The 19,222-nt window shown below is 46.1% G+C and overlaps 1 protein-coding gene across 1 annotated transcript; it reads left to right on the forward strand.

Moving 5' to 3' along the window:
• The first annotated feature begins 3,031 nt into the window (after positions 1-3,031).
• LOC122926599 (ecto-ADP-ribosyltransferase 5-like) lies at positions 3,032-18,268 on the forward strand. Its single transcript, XM_044278024.1, has 5 exons — positions 3,032-3,124; positions 12,611-12,672; positions 14,341-15,031; positions 15,838-15,870; positions 17,923-18,268. The coding sequence occupies exons 2-5, from the start codon at positions 12,619-12,621 to the stop codon at positions 17,991-17,993; spliced, it is 849 nt and encodes a 282-aa protein (XP_044133959.1). The 5' UTR covers positions 3,032-3,124; positions 12,611-12,618; the 3' UTR covers positions 17,994-18,268.
• The last annotated feature ends 954 nt before the right edge of the window (positions 18,269-19,222 follow it).

Below are 19,222 nucleotides of genomic sequence, written 5' to 3' on the forward strand. Positions count from 1 at the left end.
CTGTACGTAATTTGCAGCATTTCTATTGATGAAACATGGCTATACAGCACTAGTATCAATCATTTGCTGTGCACTATTAAGAGGCATTAGTATACAGTTTGATCAAAGAGCATAGGCCCACCTACCGCGACAAGGTTGCCTCTTGTTAAGTGGGAACCTACTCTAACCATAGCGCAGTGCCGTGCGGCGACCACCGCGTCTCCACATCGCTCCAGCAGGCAATGGGATCCAGCAGCCACACAGCTACCCCGCTATACGGCGGAGCCACCTAGGCCTCGGGTCCCACAACTCCACCAGCACAGCACAGAAGCAGCGACGGCCACCGTCCAGCGCCGCATGTGAACTGGTGCAAAGGGATCACCTGTTCACAGCTTCTCAGGAACTCCAACTGAGATGTGGTAGGAATTAAAACCCTGTGCAGACTTTTGAAAATGGAGGCATGTCCGGGTTCAGCTCTGAACCCGGACAACCCCTTTAATGGGGACTTATTTCTGTTAGGACGCCTGGCGTTTTACTGAATAAGAAAGTGCTGCGTGCTGAAACATTCTGTCCTGTACTTTTGACTGAATCTGCTAAAGACGTTCCTTACAGACCCTCCAACAGATGAGGACGAAACCTAACAAGGACTTCTGTGTCTGCGAGGCTTCAAGCAGAATGTTCTAGAGAGGGAAGTGGCCCCTGAGCTTAGAGCATCACAGGGTCATCAGCAGGTTATAACAGAGATACAGGGAGACTGGAAAGTTCACAGAAAGGCAGAGAAGTGGACGTCCTTTGGCCACATCCCAAACTGATGAGCACTTCATTGTGAACAATGCCCTGCAGAACTGGATGATGAATGCCACACAACTCCAGGCACATTTAAGGTGCCCAAGTGTCACATAAGACCATTCAAAACCATTTTAATCAGCGTGGTCTGCATGCTAGATGACCTTCAACGGTTCCTGACTACACCACCAGGCACAGGCATCATCATCTTACATGGGCCAGGGAGCATCTATGCTGGATGAGGACCAGTGGGCCTCAGTGGTGTTCAGTGATGGAAGTGGATTCATGCTGAGCAGAGATTATGGCAATGATGTTGGAGAAGTCAAGGAGAGCACTATGCATCAACCACTGTTGTCAGCAGACCAGCCTGTGGTGGTGGTGATGTTACAGTGTGGGCAGGTGGGTCTAGTCCATACAGAACTGTTCTACACTTTGTGAATGGTCCAGTGACAAGCCCATGCTACCTGAAGAGCATAGTTAATTCAGTCATTGTGTCTCTGCAGGAACAACAACGACCTAATTTCATCTTCATAGAGCTCAATGCTCCAGCTCATCGAGGTCGCATCATTAGGGAACGGCTGCTGGAGACTAGGGGACCTCCAATGTAGTGGCCTGCACTTTCTCCAGACCTGAATCCCATTGAAAACATATGGGATCAGCTGAGTCGCCGTGTAGAGGCTTGTAACTCTGTATCCCAGAATATCAATGACCTGAGGACCTCCCTTCAAGAAGAGTGGGATGCCATGCCTCAGCAGACAATAAAGCGACTTGTGAACAGCAGGAAACGTCGTTGTCAAGCTGGAATTGATGCTCAAGGCCACAGGACGGGTTGCTGAGACACTGACATTTTGTGGCGGTGTACCCAGCACTGGGGTCGGCGTTTGTTTCAATAAATAGAGATGAGGAAATCTCCATCGCTGCTTCTACTTAAATGTCCGACTTTAATGCTATAACATCATTGGAGCAAGAAGTATATATATTATTTATGGTGATTAGTAGATGGAGCAATTTATTTTCCTTCATGTCAAAAACAGCTATTTATTTTTTTCTGTCATTTCAGTAAGATGCTATTTATTTGGTTTTATACTTGTAAAGAAAATAGCTTCTTAAGCACAGAACATTCAGCCTTTCTGACAGAACAGATCTGTAGTGTAATGGTAATTCTTCTGCCTGCCATACGGAAGGTTTGTAGTTCAAAACCTAATAAAGACCTGTCGAATAACTCATTCTATCTGCTGGAAGAGGTCCACTGCCCCAACCCATATCCGACTTAGCTTTACTAATGTTCACTGCACTGAAATAAATACTAATGAGGCTGCAGACTCTGTTCAGATCTGTGATATTCCTGCCGGGAGGGGAAGGGGAGGCAGAGACCAGATGCTCCCTATGAGTTTTGCCTGGGATGTAAACACAGGGGGTGCAGGTCACAGATCGCTGTTATGCTGGAGGAGTCACCTCAGAACATCATCATCTGACTTATATAATGCAGTGAGGTTGACTGCTGGTGGTATGTTGTTACTGAAAAACATCTTTAACGGTGATATGTTTACAGCACAGATTAAAATGGCACAATTACTTTTACTTCATGTCAGTAATATACTGTTTATTCTATTTATTTAATATTATTTGGGTGAAGAAAACAGTAACATTGAAAAACATTGCAGCGCTATAGTTTAGTGGTAAGTCTTCTGTCTGCCACACAGAGGTTCAATTCCCACTAGAAACCTGTAAAATAATTTGCTTAGTAAATGTCTATGCACTGGGACAGGGCCTCTTCTCAACCCATATCCAAGAGAAGGACCACTGAAGTGAATACTACTGAGGCTGATCATGTCCCAGACCCAAAGTGGCTGGGCTTGAGGGCCCAGGTGCTCCAGGCTTGTGAGTACATTACCCCCTGATAGTGGCCCCGAAGTCATCTATCTAATAGGTATAGACTTTCCACAGAAGATTGTTAGATTGAATACAATGGTAACAAAATCTCAGCTGTTTGAGCAGTACTGGCTCAGAAGGTTTTTGGTTCATGCATGTAGATAAAATGTTCTTGAGGCTTTTTGAAGCTGGTATAGATGATGAGTCCTGGATTTGCGGTTTTGATCCTGGTGGCGTCTGTTTTTTTGCACCTGTTCCTGTGCACCCAAATAATAATAATAATGAGAAGACACCAGAGTTCGGCCCCCGCTGTGGTTTCTGCAGTTTTTCATGCTGATGTTTCTGAAAAACTCATCCTGAAAGTGAAAGAAAGAAGAAGACCTCAGAAAGTGAACTGTGAGAAACGAGGAGGAAGCAGACCAGGTAGAGACAAGGTCATTGAGAAGAAGCTGCTGCACTGTGACTCGCACCTGACGGGCGCCGGGATGTGAGTGACCCCCAAAATATTATAACCTGCTGTAGTATTTGACTGCACAGACAGTAGAATGGGGGGGAGGGCAATACTCATTTTATCATACAATTTAAAGGCTTGTATTTATTTGTAAGTATTTGGGGAGGGGGGTTAATACAGTAAAGGGGGAGCGGTTGTCATGAAGAGGGTCGTAAACATAGTCTTCCTGAAGTGAACACTGATGGGTGTGTATACTTCTGCAACCAATCTTTTTGGCAGTGAAGCCTACTCAGAGATCAGGTGTGATGATTTGATTTCGTCCTGTTCTGCGTTTTTGACCCGCACCTGGTTTTTACTCACAATCAAAATAACTGACCAAATAAATATTGTAGCCTTATTGCTACAATACATCTAAAAAAAAAAAAACACTAAAAAAATCTTCCAGTTTGGTGTCTCCAGTTCCTTTGAATAGTTATGTGTCTCCATGGTTACAGACTACAAACGAACCCTGTGTAGTCTGATCCTACAGTCATAGACTTCTCCACTTCATGTACTACTAGAAAGCGCATAGGACTGCACAAGTGCTGTAGACACAAAACAGAAGAGGACTTCACTCATACAACAACTGGTTGCAAGTTCAATATAAAAAAAGTCTCTCCGACAGAAAATGAAATCATTAATATTTGTCTTTTAAGCACATGACGGACGTCCTTGGAAGATGCTTACTGTATGTATTTCATACAAGAAGTATCATCTGTATGCTTAGCCTTTGTCCATCACACAGAATACAACATTGTAGAACCCCAACATTCCTTCTGCTAGGGTGCGGGATACCCGAATGTGAGTTAACCCTTTACCCTCTGCATACTGTCCTACATACAAGTGCAGTAATAAATGAGATCCTTCCATGAAATGAGATTGTTACAGAGAAACAATGTAGTAACATGTAACAATATGTAAAACAGCTCAACTAGTAATCTCATCACCGGCTGGTGGTGGGGGTGGGGGGGAGATAGCACCACTGATGATCTTGCTCGAGTGTCATGGACAGCTGACCAACATTTCTTTTTTATCTTGCCATACTGTCCGTGCAATGCTGTTAGTGAATTGGAAGCATCTGGTGTTCCCTTTCTTGAAGACCAGCTTTTTTTTCTTGTTAGTTGGCTCATCGTAGACAAACATACCAGTCCTTCCCTATGATAAAAGGAACTAAACATCGAGGAATGGGAAATGCTAAGCCAGTAACGAAACAGATAAAATAAGGGGATGCCCCAGAACGTGATCAGCGTCTGGGAAGAGCTGCAGCACATGATGTCTAGTGGTGGAGGTGCTGGTGGAAATGATGGAGGTGGTAAATATTGGTGGTAGAGATGGTGGAGATCTTATACAGGTGGTGGAGATGACAGAGGTGGTAGATGTTGGTGGTAGAGATGGTGGAGATCATAGAGGTGAGAGAGGAGCTGGTGGTGGAGATGATGGAAGTGGAGCTGGTGGTCGAGATGATGGAAGTGGTGGTGGAGATGATGGAGCTAATCCCTCTCTAGAGTAAAGGGGTGGTAATAGTGAAGGTGGTAGTGGTTCAGATGGTGACAGTAGAATCACACATCATTAGTAGTGATGGAGGTAGTGTATTTAGTGAAAATGGTGATAGTGGTGGTGGTATTGATGGAGGCGGTGGTGTTGAAGGTGGCAGTCATTTGGATGCTACGTCTGAACTTATTGGCATACCCAGTAGATGAATCAGGGCTAGGTGCTGTTAAAGGGGTTATCCAAGACCCATAATGTCCCCCCCCCCAAATGCCCGGCCCTCTCACACAGATTATACTTACCTCGCCCCCCGGGACCTGTATTACATCTGATGTCACTGCTACATCTCCCCATCGTACGGGCGTCACGGCCTGCTATTGGCTGCCCCTCCCTCCTCCCTCCCGAGGCCAGATTTTTTTAATCACGCGACCCGGAGATGCACGGCAGCTGTGCCGGCATCAGAAGCGACTCGGGTGCCGGGGAGCAAGGTAAGTTCAATCTGTGTGAGGGGGACGGGACTTGGGGGGGCATTTTAGGTCCAGGATAACTCTTTAACAGCAGTAGCCCTGATTAATCCACTGGGTCTGCCAATACTATAAGTTCAGGTGTAGTATCCAAACGACCCTTTAAATCATTTTCCTTATGCAAGTTATCATGCTGAACTTCATGGCTGGCGAGCACATACAGCCATCATGCATAGTGTGGAAACACACAAGACCAGCACCCGGTGTCACGTTGTAGTGGTGCCATTAATTACAGTGCCTGTTCCTGTCTGGTATTTTGAAGGGAACATTGACCAGCCTTTGTTATGTCCATAAAGGACATCAGTTGTACTGCCTTTTTTTTATCAGGAGATAAAGCTACTACACACTGTCTGCACTACGAAACGTGTTCTTCAGGCTCCCCTGGCAAGCTCCATCACCAGATCTCTCTCCCATCATGAATGTCTGGGACTGGATGGAGCGAATGATCTCCCATGTGCAGCAGCCAACAACCACCTTCTCTAAACCTTAGCTCCAAGGTGAAAGAGCTTGGAATGACCCCAGGAGGATATCTAGCATCTGTATGACCGCCGCCACAGGAGGATATCCAGCATCTGTATGACCGCCGCCACAGGAGGATATCTAGCATCTGTATGACCGCCGCCACAGGAGGATATCCAGCATCTGTATGACCGCCACAACAGGAGGATATCTAGCATCTGTATGACCGCCGTCACAGGAGGATATCTAGCATCTGTATGACCGCCGTCACAGGAGGATATCTAGCATCTGTATGACCGCCGCCACAGGAGGATATCCAGCATCTGTATGACCGCCGCCACAGGAGGATATCTAGCATCTGTATGACCGCCGCCACAGGAGGATATCCAGCATCTGTATGACCGCCACAACAGGAGGATATCTAGCATCTGTATGACTGCCGCCACAGGAGGATATCCAGCATCTGTATGACCGCCGCCACAGGAGGATATCTAGCATCTGTATGACCGCCGCCACAGGAGGATATCCAGCATCTGTATGACCGCCACAACAGGAGGATATCTAGCATCTGTATGACCGCCATCACAGGAGGATATCCAGCATCTGTATGACCGCCGCCACAGGAGGATATCCAGCATCTGTATGACCGCCGTCACAGGAGGATATCCAGCATCTGTATGACCGCCACCACAGGAGGATATCCAGCATCTGTATGACCGCCGATACAGGAGGATATCTAGCATCTGTATGACCGCCATCACAGGAGGATATCCAGCATCTGTATGACCGCCGCCACAGGAGGATATCCAGCATCTGTATGACCCATGTCATACCAGAGTGACATCCTGTACTGCAGCAAGGGGAGATGCCACTCAGTGTTAATGTGACATCAACATGATCCCTGCTACAGACCCCAAAATAAATGGGGCACCACCGCCTTGGTTGTGTGACCAGTGACCAAGTATCACTAGCACTTTATATCTTGGTTAGTCTCCTCTCAATTGCGTTACGTTTTCCAGTTGTTCCCTTCTCATTTTCCGGTAGTGTAGTTACATTCTGTAGACCAGCAAGAGGCTTTCCTCTTACCTTATACAGTCTATCAGATCTTTCCTGCGCCATCTAATCACTCTCTACTGCCGGATAACAATGCTTCTGTGTGAGGACAAGCGATGGCCTTTGCGTTCTCTCCTCCCCATACTGGAAATGCAGCGTTCTCCTTCACTGACAAGCAGACTATTGTTTCCTTCCCGACAATTGTCTACTCAATTGAGCAATGTAAAGGTGACTTAAGTCAGCATCAAGTTCCTCAGTGCCCCTGCCAACCCTGGCACCTCCTCTAAGATAGGGTTTTGTTATTTATCGCAGCCCAGCATCTCACCATAGTACACTATGACCTCACATAGTACAGGGGCACACAGCACAATAAAACATTCACTGCATGCAGCATCGAAGACAGCAACAAGACAAGTTCCTCTCCACCTCCATCACAGAGTTCCTATTTCTCACATTGCAGTCCTCTGTCCTCACAGTTTTTAGTCTCTCCATGTCTCATCTCCTCAGACGCATCCCTCACGGGCTAAGAGGAGCTTGCTGCACCAATTTCATCAATGACATGCCTCTCTGAAGCTGCAGCACTGTTTACACACTCCTGTGAAGCTCCCCTTTGTGGGTCCCTTTCACTGGAACCTCCTCCACCCAAATTCTCTTTTCTCCTCAGTAACAGGGTGCTCTGCCTGCCATGTGGCTTCAGCTACACATTGACTCACTTCCTGCCAGTAGCTTTTTATAAGCTCTATAGCATGCACAACAACAGCGACATCTTGTGACAACACTTAATATTACAGCATTTTCTATTATACACTGAATTAGACATTCACAAGACAGGCAGTAGTGCTGGTCATATCTCAGCAGGTGCAGTGGGAGTGCAGTGCAGGGGGAACACAGCACAGATGTCATCCTCCTGTTTTCCCACGTGGTTGGAGCATAGATCTGACAATGAGCACATTTGGCTTCTCGATGCAAAGGTGTAAAAAAAGAATACAAAAAGCGGTCTTCTCAGAAGCATCATCTAATCATCTAGTTGCCAACTCTTTTTCATGGTTTTGATGCTGCCAACCAGGCGAGGGAGTATGCCACTATGGAAGAAAGGTTCCACCACCATTTACTAGTCTTACTCTTTCTACTCCTACCATGTCTACTAGCAGTGCCTGGTATAGGGTAGGGGTCTGTCATCTCCTCCTCCTCTTAGATCATAATTGTGATGGACTGAACCGTAACAGGGACTGCTGGAGAAGCCTGAGGGCCGGCCTCCTTCCTAGCGACTACTGACCTAGGATTTTGGAGATCCCCCTTGTTTGGTTGAACCAGGTGTCCAGGGCACACGGACGGCTGTTGCGGTGGAGCCTGTCCCTACAGCCGTTCACTTTCACAATCTAATACCGGCCTGGAAAACACAATGTGAATGCTGATGGACTATCTCACCAAACAGAACTGGAAGTGTGACTAACATGGACATCCCCAAGTAGACCCGTAGAGCGTCTCACCAGGTCTGTCATACTTTAACTTGGAGGAGCTATTGTTGGATATGTGTAATTATGTTATACTGTGTAATTTGTTATCAAAAGACTGTCAGCACCCCCCTTCGTTATCTGCAATTGTACTCTGAAAGAGCTCAGGACAATGACATTTTGGCCAGGCTCCTGCTAGGACTGTCTGGATCTATTTTAGCAGGTGGACCCCTGTGGTGTGGTACGGACAGAATGTCTGGGGAAAAGAAAAGGGATGTGATGGATTACAGTTTCATCTGATCCCTTTCTGTATATAAGTTTGTGCAGTTGCTCAATAAAGCAGACTTTATTTTACCTACACTGAGTCTCGACCAGTGACTGGGGAAACTGGGAGCTACAGATCAGTGGTTTGCAATATCGCCTGAGTAAGGAAGAATACAGAGGCGGACATACTCTTCCTGAGTACTGGGGATCCGTCACATTGGTGGCAAGCAGTGGGATGCTCTTCCTTCCTAAGGAGACATTCAAACCACCACCGGGACCAGGTTTTCTGCTGACATCGGAGAAGAGCCACAGTTGCCTACAACCATGGAAGCTCTGGCCCAGCTCCAGAATCCTGGTTCTGCCCAGGACAGGCTGAGAAGGAGAGACACTTTGCGCCGGAAGATCTGGAGGGAGACTCTTCAATTGCAGCAGCACTATTGTGGCAAGGTCCTCCCTATATCTCATGAACGATACTGGCAACAATGGGACTTGCGTGTTCCTTTCCTAGGAGAGCAGTCCCGGGAGGAATGACTATCAGAGATGGATGAGCTGCTTCAAACGGAAGTGATGCTGGATGATGGGTATCGGGCGCTACAGTGGTATGTCAACCAATTGTGTCCCTGGCTGGAGAACAATGATCCCACAGAGGTCTACGACTTCGGCGGACTTATATTTGAGGCACTCCAGGAGGATCCACAATTTGGGAGTGCACAGGAGTGGAGAAGGGAGGACATACGCGATTTTAGGGAGTTGGAACTCCCCAGTGAGCTCGGATTGAGGACTGATTTGGACTTTTTACTTACACAGGAATTGGAACTGGAACAGGCATACTAAAGACTGTTCGACATTGCTCAACAGCAAGTCCCAGGAACCACAGATGTCATGGAACTATTAGTCCCAGCTGAAGAGTTGTCATCAGGGCAAAGCTCCACAGGCCTCTGCCTACAACAATAAGTGACCCTGGAGACTCTCTGCAAGGCCACCAAACTGGCAGTTTACTTCCCAGCAGAAGAGCTGGCAACAGGGCAGAGTGCTGTTAGCCTCTGCCCGCACCCATAGCCCCCCTGAAGCTTCTGGGAGAGATGGTGGCCAACCCCATTTCCACGTTACCAACTACGAAAGTAGGAGACCTTAGGGGACCTGATAGATGGGTGCTGGGGTAAACTCCATATGGCAGGTGGAGATGGAACCAAGGTCTCTCCACCAGCCCTATAGGGATGCTGGGTGGTCGGCCCAGATCCCCAACAGCAGCCGGAGGTTCAGTTAGTAGGGACAGTCGGTCCTGCTCCCCAGTGGCAGTATGTTTTGCAGGGAGAGGAGACAACCGGTCTCTCTCACCAACCACAGGAGGACAGCACACCTAACTCCAATGGTGCGGATGGGAATGTGGTCTCTGCACCAGATCTACAGGGATGCTTGACGGCTGGTACAAATCCCCAGCCAGAGAGCAACATGCAGACCCAGGGAGAAGAGGTAGCCGATCTCCCTCCCCAGCAGAAGATGGGGACCCAGGGAGAAGAGGTAGCCTCCCTCCCTCCCCAGTGGCAGATGGAGACCCAAGATGAAGAGGTGGCTGACCTCTCTCCCCAGCGGCAGAGGGCGTTCCAGGGAGAAGAGGTAGCCGATCTCCCTCCCCAGCAGCAGATGGAGACCCAGAGAGAAGAGGTAGCCGACCTCCCTCCCCAGAGGCAGATGGAGACCCAGGGAGAAGAGGTGGCTGACCTCTCTCCCCAGCGGCAGAGGGCGTTCCAGGGAGAAGAGGTAGCTGACCTCTCTCCCCAGTGGCAGATGCAGACCCAGGGAAAAGAGGGGGCTGACCTCTCTCCCCAGAGGCAGAGGGCGTTCCAGGGAGAAGAGGTAGCCGAACTCTCTCCCCAGTGGCAGATGGAGACCCAGGGAGAAGAGGTAGCCGATCTCTCTCCCAAGCGGCAGATAGAGACCCAGGGAGAAGAAGTAGCTGACCTTTCTCCCCAGCGGCACAGGGGGTTCCAGGGAGAAAAGGTAGCCGAGATCTCCCCCCATTGGCAGATGGAGACCCAGGGAGAAGAGGTAGGCAACATCTCTCCCCAGCGACAGTGTGTTTACCCAGGAAATGATATGGGGGGCATCACTCTCCTGCAGCAGTCAAGCGGACCAGTTGGAAGAGGTTTTGGATTTATCTTGTCTGACTAACACAGGTCCAGACCAGTTGGAGGTCTGGTATCTGGTTAGTCTACTGTTGGGAGGAGAGAAATGTGACGGACTTAACCGTCACTGCGGCTGATGGAGAAGCCTGAGGGCCAGCCTCCTTTCTAGCAACTACGGACCTAGGATTTTGGAGATCCTCCTTGTTTGGTTGAACCGGATGTTTGCGAACATGGACGGCTGTTGCGGTGGAGCTTGTCCCTACAGCCGTTTCACAATCTAATACCGGCCTGGGAAACACAATGCGAATGCTGATGGACTATCTCGGCAAACAGAACTGGAAGGGTGACTAACATGTACATCCCCAAGTGGACCCATAGAGGGTCTCTCCAGGTCTGCCATCCTTTAACTTGGGGGAGCTATGTGATGACATGGTAATCAGTTTGAGTTAAATGTGTATTGGTGTTGGATATGTGTAATAATGTTATATTGTGTAACTTGTTATCAAAAGACTGTCTGCATCCTCATTTCATTATCCCCCATTGTACTCTGAAAGAGCTCAGGACAATGACATTTTGGCCAGGCTCCTGCTAGGACTGTCTGGAGCTATTTTAGCAGGTGGACCCCTGTGGTGTGGTACAGACAGAATGTCTGGGGAGGGGAAGGGGGATGTGATGGGATTACAGTTTCATCTGATCACTTTCTGTATATAAGTTTTTGCAGTTGCTCAATAAAGGAGATTTTGTTTCACCTACGGAAGATAAGGGGAACCTGTGTGGAAGATAGAAGAATATGGGTGTGATGTAGTCAACACTGTGAGGGATAATGAAGAGAGTGTGCTGGGAAGATGAAAGGAGCCTGTGGGGAAGAAGAAGGGAACCTGTGGGGAAGATGAAAGGAACCAATGGGGAAGATGAAGGAGCCTGTGAGGAAGATGAAGGCAACCTGTGGGAAAGATGAAGGGAGTCTGTGGTTAAGATGAAAGGAGCCTGTAGGGAAGTTAACGCAAACCTGTGGGGAAGATAAAGGGAACCTATGGGGAAGATGAAAGGAGCCTGTGGGGAAGATGAAAGGAGCCTGTGAGGAAGACGAGGAAAACCTTTAGGGATAATGAGGGAAACCTGTCAGGAAGATTAAGGGAACCTGTGGAGAAGATAAAAGGAGCCTGTGGGGAAAAGGAGGAAAACCTTTGGGGATAATGAGGGGAACCTGGGTAGAAGCTGAAAGAAACCTGTGGGGAAGATAACGCAAACCTGTGGGGTAGATGAAGGGAACCTGTGGGGAAGATGAAAGGAGCCTGTGAGGAAGATGAATGGAGCCTGTGGGGAAGATAAAGGGAGCCTGTGGGGAATATGAAGGAGCCTGTGGGGACTATGAGGGAGCCTGTGGGGAAGATGAAGGGATCCTGTGGGGACTATGAGGGAGCCTGTTGGGAAAATGAAGGGAACCTGCTTTATCCGCCCTGTTCTGTCCTCTTTATGTTTAAGGGAAGCATAAGTTGACAGACTGCTACGCTCCTTCTAACAATTCAGTCACACAGGAGGGACGTCCAACTTTAACTTTTATTGTAAGGAATAGGTAAACTGAAAACAGAAGGGAAGCAATGCACTGGCCGGTAGCACATGGCAATGTACTATGACCCATTATAGCACAAGATGAAATGCAGGTTACATTTAGTATATCATATCAATGTACATGAATATATATTCTATAAGGCTAAGCTAACACTAGTAAGTCTGGATGAGGAGGATGGCAATGGATGTTTCTTGTCTTTAGTGGTATTGGAAAATAAGATGGCTGCTGTGGGCTGAAATGTGATGTGAATATAGCCTTATAGAACAAATTATTTCACACTAGGCAAACCCACTGGGTTATGAATCGAATGGAGCTCCGTATAGTCTTGTGCTGAATTATTAGAAATTTACTGGACGATCTGGCATTTCATAATTTCACTGCGGCTCCTCAAGCTAATGGAGAAGTTCCTGTAATGCTTTATTTACTGTAGGAACAAAAGTATTCACACCCTCCCACAGAGCAATTGCATAGCAACCATATATGAAATGGGCCAGTGCTCCAACCAGTAGTAATGTCACATCTTTGCTCTTTTTTCACTGCAGAGACCATCATGATGTTCCTCGGGGGCGGATACATTCTTCTATGTTTGGTGGTCAGCATTCAGGTAAGAACTTGCCATGATTCCTAGATTTGTCCTCAATTGAGTACAAGCAGCACACTTATAAAGGCTAGCAAAGGTCATTTCTGAATATATGGTTCAAAATTTATACAAATTATGACATTTTGACATTTTAAGTGTTGAATCCACTGTGAGTATGAGGTACAGGGTGTGAATACTTTTTAAGCCCTTGACTTAATGTTCTGCTAAGTCAATAATTTTTCCCCCTAATTGTGAGAACTTACCAAACAGCTCCCTATATCTGAGCTCCTGGACCCTGTGGAGACATGGGGAGGGTTGGATGTTGGGATTAACCGAAGCTTCACCTTTTAGGTTTATAGCCATAAATCAAAGAAAATATCCAGACTAGAACTCGGGCAGATCTCCCATAATAGCTTATTCGGAGGGGTCACCTATAGGATGATAAAAGCAGAAGTCTGTCTGATAGACCCATAGTTGGGACCATTTATTGGGTTGCAGCATTAATGAAGACCTTTTGGATGTAGAAAACAAGGACGAAATTATCTAGAATTTTAGAAGATGCCTTAACCATCAGAGGAGATCACAGAGAATAAGACTATCACGATGAGGTGTCATATCTGTTGCTGGTGCACAAGCAGTCAGGGGTAGGATTATCTAAAGCTGAACTTTCTTTGACCACTAGGGATACGATGATTAGCCCTCACACTGTCTTGGACCACCAGGTATACTGATAAATTAACCTATTAACTGCCTAGACCACCAGCGATGTTTACATTAACTCCTACACAGTGCTCAAGACCACCCGAGATTCTTGAATTAACCCTCTGGCTGTTCTAGACCTCCATGTCTAGATATTAACTGAATTGCTGCCGGAGACTACCAGGAATATTGATATTAACCCCCTTACTGCTCATGACCACCAGGAATATTGTCGGTAACCACTTCACTTCCCTAGACCACTAGAGAAACTGACACTAAAACCTGCCATATAAAAGAAGGGAGGCAGCGCCTCATGTGTAGGATATATGAAGAGAGGTCATTTGCTTACCTATAGCTGATGTCAGCTGCTTTTGCCTTGCTGTTAATATTCAACGCCCGTACAGAAAACGGGGGTCCTAGGCTGCGGCCTTGGTTCTTGGCCAGCACTGCTGAAGCAATCGCCAGGTAATCAGAAGACCAGAAGAGAGATGCAGGGAACCGCTCATCGGATAGTGTGAATGACGGCCCCCGCGGTTCCCTGTAGCTTTCTTCCCTTCTTCAGTCTTTACTGCCATAGACCACCAGGAATTCAAACATCATCCACTTTACTGTTCTTAGCTACCAGAGGTGCAAACATTAACTCTTCTACTGTCCTTAATCACCGGGAATACAGGCCTTGACCCCTTCACTGCTCTAAACCACGAGGGATACAGACCTTACGTTACATTAACCATTTTATTGACAATGACCACCAAGTGTACAGTCGTAGAGGGCACATTGGTTTTGGGGTCCATTATTGTGGCCTACCAGAGGGTCTTTTAGTGTTCCGGTATACTAATCCAATCCCGTTGTCAGCTCGCTTCCCCTCTTCCTTGCTTGGTATCCTTGCTGCATCTCTCGAGAAGGAAATCCCTTCCTAGGTTCACAGACTCCCTCTCCAGTGGCCCCATAATGGCTGCCTAAGAACACTTTCTTATATTTCTATTATTACAGACACAAACTTTTATCCTGGATATGTCCGTCGATGCCTTCGATGACCAGTATGAAGGATGCACTGATGAAATGGAGGAAGAAGTGATAACTAAACTGCTAAATGAAGAAAAGAAGGATAAAGAATTTGGTGTCACTTGGGACAATGCAACAAGCAGATGGCGGACAATGAGACTTAGTGTACCCCGGGGATTCAAAGATGAGTACGGCATAGCCATTATGGCCTACACCAACAATGACAGCAAAGTCTTCTCCAACTTTAACAGGGCAGTGAGAGATTTCAATCCATCCACATTCAAATACCATTCTCTGCACTTCTTCCTTACACGAGGCGTGAGGCTCCTGAGGAGCAGCTGCTGGTGGAAGCCATGGGAGGTTTATAGGGGATTGAGAGGGGTGCATTTCAATCAGCCCACCATAGGGGAAAATATTCGATTTGGGCAATTTTCCTCCAGCTCCACCAACAAGAGAGTTGCAGAAAATTTTGGGAAAGACACATTTTTCACCATCTCCAGCTGCTTTGGGGTTGATGTTAAAAAGTTTTCTTACAAACCAAAACAGGAGGAGATTCTGATACCCGTGGATGAAATTTTGCAAGTGACCAACTATACCAAAGAAGGAAATAACCAAAGATATATTCTTAAGACGACCAAGAAGAGATGTCATCACTACAACTGTGAATACCTACAGAAATGTGAGAATCACAACTTCATAAAAGCCCAGACACCCTGAACCCCATATACTGCACATATATGTATTATACTCCAGAGCTGCACTCACTATTCTGCTGGTACAGTTACTGTGTACATACATTACTTATCCTGTACTGACCCTGAGTTACATCCTGTATTATACTCCAGAGCTGCACTCACTATTCTGCTGGTGCAGTCACTGTGTACATACATTACTTATCCTGTACTGATCCTGAGTTACATCCTGTATTAGACTCCAGAGCTGCACTCACTATCCTGCTGGTGCAGTCACTGTGTATATTACATTACTTATCCTGTACTGATCCTGAGTTACATCCTGTATTATACTCCAGAGCTGCACTCACTATTCTGCTGGTGCAGTCACTGTGTACATTACATTACTTATCCTGTACTGATCCTGAGTTACATCCTGTATTATTCTCCAGAGCTGCACTCACTATTCTGCTGGTGCAGTCACTGTGTACATACATTACTTATCCTGTACTGATCCTGAGTTACATCCTGTATTATACTCCAGAGCTGCACTCACTAACCTGCTGGTGGAGACACTGTGTGCATACATTACATTACTTATCCTGTATTATACTCCAGAGCTGCACTCACTATTCTGCTGGTGGAGACACTGTGTGCATACATATACAGAAAAACTCTTAGATAAAACGAGCACGGCATTGCCACCATTAATGCAGCCCATAACTGTAGGTGTGAGCACATTATACAGCTCCCCTAGTGGTGGGAATTCTCTGGTGCCATTATTTGTGTCTCATCTCTATTGTTGCTGTTGCAGGGGGTCGGTCCAGTTCCTGTGTTGAGAGTGAAGGTGAGTCTGGAACTTTCCATCTTTCACATTATGCATTACTAAAAACTTTAAAAAAATAAATATAAAAATTAGAATTTCTTTTTCACTGCAGTCTGACACCCATTATTTGTGCTTCCTTTTCACAGGGTGAACTTTATTTTTCATTTGTCCCATTTTTCCCCTTATATAATAAATAGGAATAGATTTTTTTCAATGTTTAACATTATTTTTTTTTATATTCTTAAAAACTTTAACATGTTTTAACTTTTTTTTTTCAGTCCCCTTAAGGGACTTGAACCTGTGATCTCTTGTATAATACACTGCAATACATCTGTTTGCAGTGTATTGTGATTTCACTGCTACTGGTATAATAACACTGCTAAAAGGGCAACTGCTCAAATCCCCGCGATTGAGTTGTGGAGTGATGGACAGCGGGAGGGGACTCTCCTCTTTCTAACTGGTCATATGTCAATATCTTTATTGACCATGGCATTTGTGGAGGTACCCCGACCACAGCAGGTGGGTGTTATAAGGCAGCTGGTAGCCACTGTGTGTAGGAGGTTTTTCGGCCCCAGAGCTCACTCTATACCTTGTGTACTTGTGATGTACCTCAAGGTGGACAGAGGGATTCGGACGATCTCCACTTTTAGTCACATGCTCCATTCCCAGATTCCTTATTGGCATTAGTCAATGTTGTCCATCTTCTGGTTACACTGGCCCCATGCATTGTAGTGCATGCGCTTGTAGCCTTGCGCTTGAGGACTCTATAACATTGGTGCAAGTCATCTCATTAACAACTGCCCACCATCTTGTTATGGCGGGCAGAACAGGTCCTTGTCTGCAACCACACCTCAAGATGTAATGGTCCAGCCGTCTAACAGGAATAGGTCGAGTGCCCGACTGTCAGAGATACCGGGAGACCCAGATGAGAAGACAGAAGAGGTTCATCAAGTCTTCTGTTTCTAGAAATACATAACAGTCAATGAGCAAAAACGTAAAAATAAAAACAGGCAACGCAAACCCAAACCGTCTCCATGGTTGACCCGTTCACCTGTTAAAATAAGTATTAGGTATCAAAAGAACCAAAAGAAATGCAGAAACCTAATTTATATTTCAATGTTTTTCAAATACCAGGAGGGATGAGGGGGGTGATCGAGGGACGATTCAGAATTTTGTAAAAATTTTAGTTGGATCAGAATCAGAATTTTGGGTTATTTAATTTCGGAGAGATAGAGAGAAATTAATAAAAATAGAAAAAATTTGAAACATGAGGGAAGAAATATGAGTCCTAGGAGACCTCAGAGTGACTTTTCAGGCCAATTGGAGCACTTTCTACTGGGGTGGAATCTATTCAGACACGAGATGAGTCGGTCGACTGATTCAGCCGAAACAAATGCAAAAAGAATTACCCAATCTCTGTCAGGGAACTTATTTTAATCATTAATTTTGTGTCAATTTGCTAATTTAAATAAAGAACTATAATTTGAGCCCTATGTGTTGTTCCAAAAAATGCCACAAAAATATGACTCCGGTAGTTCAACAAATAAAAAGAGTTAAGACCAAGAAACCACCACGTGCACAAAATCCCAAAACTTATACAAACATCTATAAACTAAGGTCCGTGTAACTGTAGATGTGATCTTCCCAGAGCAAACTGACCCTAAGGTGACTGAAGGGATCCATCCAATCCAAAACACTAAGGTTACATTCTAGATTCACACCCATGGAAGCCGGAGTATCAAGTTCATAGATTCATCTCCGCTCCTTTTTCTTTCATAAGCTCCTCAGGGGTGGAGCTTAATTTGTAACTGTATCTTTATTGGCTAATATTGTGCCCCTTCTGTAAAAAAAAACTAAGTTTGACTACTGGTCCAAATCCTTTGTTGTGTACCTTATGCCAACCAATATGTACTTCACCTGACTGCCCCACGCGGCATACGATCAGGTGAAGACTCAGTGGAGAAGGAGGTGGCGGCTGTGGTCACACAGAAGCTGTTATTTTATTTGGAGGGGGTGGGGAGGACGGCTACTCTTACACATTTTGTACTAATGTTCTGAAGTTTTCACTCTCAGGGATGAGGATCCTGTCATCTCCGGTGGTGATATCACTTCTCCTGTGTATCCTCGCGTCATCTCCATCATAGACGCTCGTCCTACCAGAATCAGCACGAGGAGAAACTCCAGCCCCTGCTCTCCAGTAACATCGAGCCTTACAAATACTGTTTGGCAATTTAAAAAAAAAAATGAATTTTAAACTTTCTTTTTGCAAAAATAAATTACGTCAGTTAAACTATGGAAATAATTAATGTCCAGGTTTTCTGTTGCTATTATCACTTTTACAAAAAGATTTTTATGCTTTTATTACATTTTTGTATCTCTTTTCTTGCTTTTCTTTATGTCACAATAAAACGACATCTTCCTCGAACATACTGCCGTCTCTTGTCTTCTACACCAGGGTCAGGGTCTTAGAGGAGAAGATCCCTTGTAACACTCATCAGACTGGACTCCTGGAAGGATCACAGGGTCTAATGCTGGTATATTTATAATCTGGTGGGTTTTGGGGAGGGGACCTCCAGGACCTCACTGCGGATCAATGATTTGTGATCATTCCTTTGCTATGTCTCTTCTGACTGAGGCCTTCTCTCTGTGTTTTACCCGTGGGCTTCCCTTACTTTCTCGATACCTTAGTAAATAAAGTTATCGGGTCTTTAAGGGCATCTGGAAGATCGCTCAAGTCCAGTCTGAACTGGAAACTCCAAATGGAGTTCCAGATCTCTGCGGTGTAGGACAAGGCTCAGAGGTCATGTGCTGCTTGGGGACACGTCACTGCTGAGGCCAATCAATAGGGACAGCAGTGGGTGTCACCACAGGCGGGACATCACACTTCTGGTCTTGTAGCGTCCGGAAGGAGCAGGCAAAAGGGAGCCTCATGGGAGACATTGGGCATCTGGCCCAGACCACTATGACGGCAACTTTGGATTTTCCACCCTTTGGATTCTCCGCCCAACATCCCCTCCATCCTTTAACACTGGCATGCTGTTGCTACTACCATTACAATACCTGCTGCCCCCAGGCAGTGACAAAACAACAGTGCCCCAAAAATAGTATAAAAAATTATAGCAAAAAAGTGCCCCACTCGCCAAGTTGCTTCAAAATTCTGCCCCCAAAATAATACCAGCGATGGTAATGATATGTCTGCAGCCCCCTCTCACCGGGCTGCGCTCAGCAGACGGTACAGACTGGGGTGGGTTTCTTTTCTATTACTTTGTGTGTTTCTTATTAAAGCTGAGTGTATCCAAAATAAGATGAAACTCCACATGGACATCCTGAGGGCTCATGGGTGGGAGCAGTGATCTCCCAGCGGAGGCACCAA

The sequence above is a fragment of the Bufo gargarizans genome, chromosome 1 (genome assembly GCF_014858855.1).
Source record: "Bufo gargarizans isolate SCDJY-AF-19 chromosome 1, ASM1485885v1, whole genome shotgun sequence".
Classification (NCBI taxonomy): domain Eukaryota; kingdom Metazoa; phylum Chordata; class Amphibia; order Anura; family Bufonidae; genus Bufo; species Bufo gargarizans.

Coding starts and splice junctions, on each gene's coding strand:
- LOC122926599 (XM_044278024.1), top strand. CDS start 12,619: ATGATGTTCCTCGGGGGCGGATACATTCTTCTATGTTTGGTGGTCAGC. Junction 12,673..14,340: donor GTTTGGTGGTCAGCATTCAG/GTAAGAACTTGC, acceptor CTATTATTACAG/ACACAAACTTTTATCCTGGA. Junction 15,871..17,922: donor TTCCTGTGTTGAGAGTGAAG/GTGAGTCTGGAA, acceptor TTTCACTCTCAG/GGATGAGGATCCTGTCATCT.